Source organism: Dipodomys ordii, unplaced genomic scaffold (assembly GCF_000151885.1).
Source record: "Dipodomys ordii isolate 6190 unplaced genomic scaffold, Dord_2.0 Scaffold35, whole genome shotgun sequence".
Classification (NCBI taxonomy): domain Eukaryota; kingdom Metazoa; phylum Chordata; class Mammalia; order Rodentia; family Heteromyidae; genus Dipodomys; species Dipodomys ordii.
The window spans coordinates 101,448-104,424 of record NW_012267251.1 but is presented as its reverse complement, the minus strand read 5'-3'; the positions used below and the strand labels follow the sequence as shown (position 1 = coordinate 104,424).

The 2,977-nt window shown below is 47.2% G+C and overlaps 1 protein-coding gene across 1 annotated transcript in view; it reads left to right on the top strand.

Moving 5' to 3' along the window:
- Sde2 (SDE2 telomere maintenance homolog (S. pombe)) overlaps nucleotides 1–2,977 on the top strand; it is a 34,802-nt gene that overhangs the window by 24,038 nt on the left and 7,787 nt on the right. Inside the window, exons 3-5 of the mRNA XM_013017275.1 lie at nucleotides 645–810; nucleotides 2,335–2,446; nucleotides 2,574–2,659. Of these exons, the coding sequence (XP_012872729.1) occupies nucleotides 645–810; nucleotides 2,335–2,446; nucleotides 2,574–2,659 (364 nt within the window). The remainder of the gene's footprint in view (nucleotides 1–644; nucleotides 811–2,334; nucleotides 2,447–2,573; nucleotides 2,660–2,977) is intronic.

Below are 2,977 nucleotides of genomic sequence, written 5' to 3'. Positions count from 1 at the left end.
AGCGCTCTACCACTAGAGCCACAGCACCACTTCCGGTTTTCTGAGTGGTTTATCGGAGATAAGAGTCTCACAGAAGTTCCTGTCGTGGCTGGCTTTGAACCGCGATCCTCAGATCTCAGCCTCCTGAGTAGCTAGGATGACAGTTGTGAGCCACCCGCGCCTGGCTCTAAAATATTTTTAAAAAGGAAATAGTAAAACCAAAAATCAGAGGAAATGAGACCTTCAGAGTTAGTGGATTTGAGCACTGTATAGTCGGTCTCATAGCATGGCCCAGGTGATATAGTAGAGACAAGGAAAAGAACCATTTTTATTTTCACTTAAAAGGGCAAAAAGTTATACAGTATCATGACTAGGTAAGATTAGGATGAACTGTACCTAGTGTATCATATAACTTCCTAGTTTCAGCTCAACATGTGTTGAATGGAACATAAGTCTGTTTAGAACTGGCATAATAATGGAGCTGGGAATGTGGTAGAGCGCTTGCCTCCCATGCATGAGGCCCTGGGTTTGATTCCTCAGCACCACATAAGCAGAAAAAGCCGGAAGTGGCTCAAGTGAGCTGAAGACCTGAGGGATAGTGCTCAGGCCCAGAGTTCAGGCCCCACAACCAACCAAAAAAAAAAAAAAACTGGCATAATGATTAGATAAAAGCCAGATCTCTTCCTGTGGGAAACATACACCTTTGTTCCCAGGGTGTTCCTGTGGACTGCTTCTTTGTAAGATGCAATGGAGCCCTCGTTGCGACTGGAGACACGGTGCAGCATGGAGCTGTGTACACACTGGAGCCAAGACTTCGTGGGGGAAAAGGAGGTAAGCAAAAGATGACGGCTTCATCAGCACATCTCTAGTCTTTAGCAGGATGTGTCAGTCTTTCTTTTGGATGTGTTGTATGGAACTAGAGTTTGAACTCGAGGCTTTCCATTTGCTAGGCATGTGCTCTACCCTCTGAATCACACTTCCAGTCTTTCACACTGATTATTTTGCTTTCTGGACTGTGATCCTTCTGTTTATGCTTCCCATCATAACTGGGATTACAGATCTACCGCCTTGCTCAGTGATTTTTGTTCTTTTTTTGTTTTGTGTTTTTTGGTCTGTTTATGCTTCCCATCATAACTGGGATTACAGATCTACCGCCTTGCTCAGTGATTTTTGTTCTTTTTTTGTTTTGTGTTTTTTGGTCATGGGGCCTGAACTCCGGGCCAGGGTGCTGTCCCTCAGCTCTTCAGCTCAAGGCTAGCACTCTACCACTTGAGCCACAGCTTCACTTCCACCTTTTTCTGCTCACGTGGTGCCGAGGAATTGAACCCTGGGCCTTATGCATGCAAGGCAAGCACTCTACCACTGAGCCACCTTCCCAGCCCTGCTCAGTGTTCTTTTCTTTTCTTTTTTTTTTTTTTTTGCCAGTCCTGGGCCTTGAACTCAGGGCCTGGGCACTGTCCTTGAGATTCTTTTGCTCAAGGCTAGCTCTCTACCACTTGAGCCACAGCAACACTTCTGGCTTTTTCTGTTTATGTGGTACTGAGGAATGAAACTCATGACTTCATGCATGCTAGGCAAGCACTCTTTTTTCTTTTCTTTTTTTGGGTTGGTCATGGGGCTTGAACTCTGGGCTTGGGCGCTGTCCCTCAGCTTAAGGCAAGCGCTCTACCATTTGAGCCACAGCGCCACTTTCAATTTTCTAGTGGTTTATTGGAAATAAAGAGTCTCACAGCCTTTGCTGCCCAGGCTGGCTTTGAACCACAATCCACAGATCTCAGCCTCCTGAGTAGTTAGGATGACAGGCGTGAGCCACCGGCGCTCGGCCCTCACCCTGATTCGTGTGTGTGTGTGTGTGTGTGTGTGTGTGTGTGTGTGTGTCTGAGTCTGATTGTGGCGCCTGAACTCTGGGCCTGGGCGCTGTCCCTCAGCTCTTCAGTTTAAGGCTAGCGCTCTACCACTTGAGCCACAGTGCCACTTGTGGCTTTTTCTGCTTATGTGATGCTGAGGAATCGAATCCAGGGCCTCAGGCATGCAAGGCAAGCGCTCTACCACTGAGCCACCTTCCCAGCCTTCACCCTGATTCTTGAAGAGACTTAGGCTCTTTGGCACTGGCCATGTTCTTCAGTGTGCCAGTTGTACTGAACAGCATTTCAGAACTAGGAAGTGAAGGATAGAGAAGTGAAGTTCAGTTAGGTTACCAAGTTCTTGCCTGCTGCCTAAGTTAGCACCTTGATGTCCATCTCTGTGAAAAATATGAAAACTATGTAGGGACACTGCCAGTCTTAGCTTCACAGATTTGGTTGATGTGCAACTCGAACACATTTTAACCTGTTTTTCCTACTTGCTTTGCCTTAGGTTTTGGGTCTATGCTACGTGCTCTTGGTGCTCAGATCGAGAAGACAACCAATCGAGAAGCTTGCCGGGATCTCAGTGGGAGGAGACTACGAGATGTCAATCATGAGAAAGCGTAAGACCACGTTAAGTAATCATACAAAGAGGATACAGTTCCACCAGTCAGGTTATGAGTACAATACTCGATCAGTGTCACTCCTTCCATTGTTTTCCCTATTTCCTCTTCCAATCCCTACCTTCAGGTTTAGTAGTTCATTTTTTATGTGCTGCACGTTGACTGTAATGACTGCGTTGCTGGCCCTCCACTCCTGTGGCCCTTCCTTGCTGGGTATGTTTCCCCAGACAGGTTTCTGCTTCCCGGCATTCATTAGTTGTTCAGAGGAGTTACACTGTAGAACTGCTCTCCTTACAACACCATCCTTCATAGCTAGTTGGTGGTTATATATGTAAAACTTTGTTGTTGTTGTTTTTTGGGGGGGTCGGTCATGGGCCTGAACTCTGGGCTTGGGCGCTGTCCCTCAGCTCTTCAGCTGAAGGCGAGCGCTCTGCCACTTGAGCCACAGCACCACTTCTGGTTTTCGAGTGGTTTATTGGAGATAAGAGTCACGGGGGGGCTGGGAAGGTGGCTTAGTGGTAGAGCGCTTGC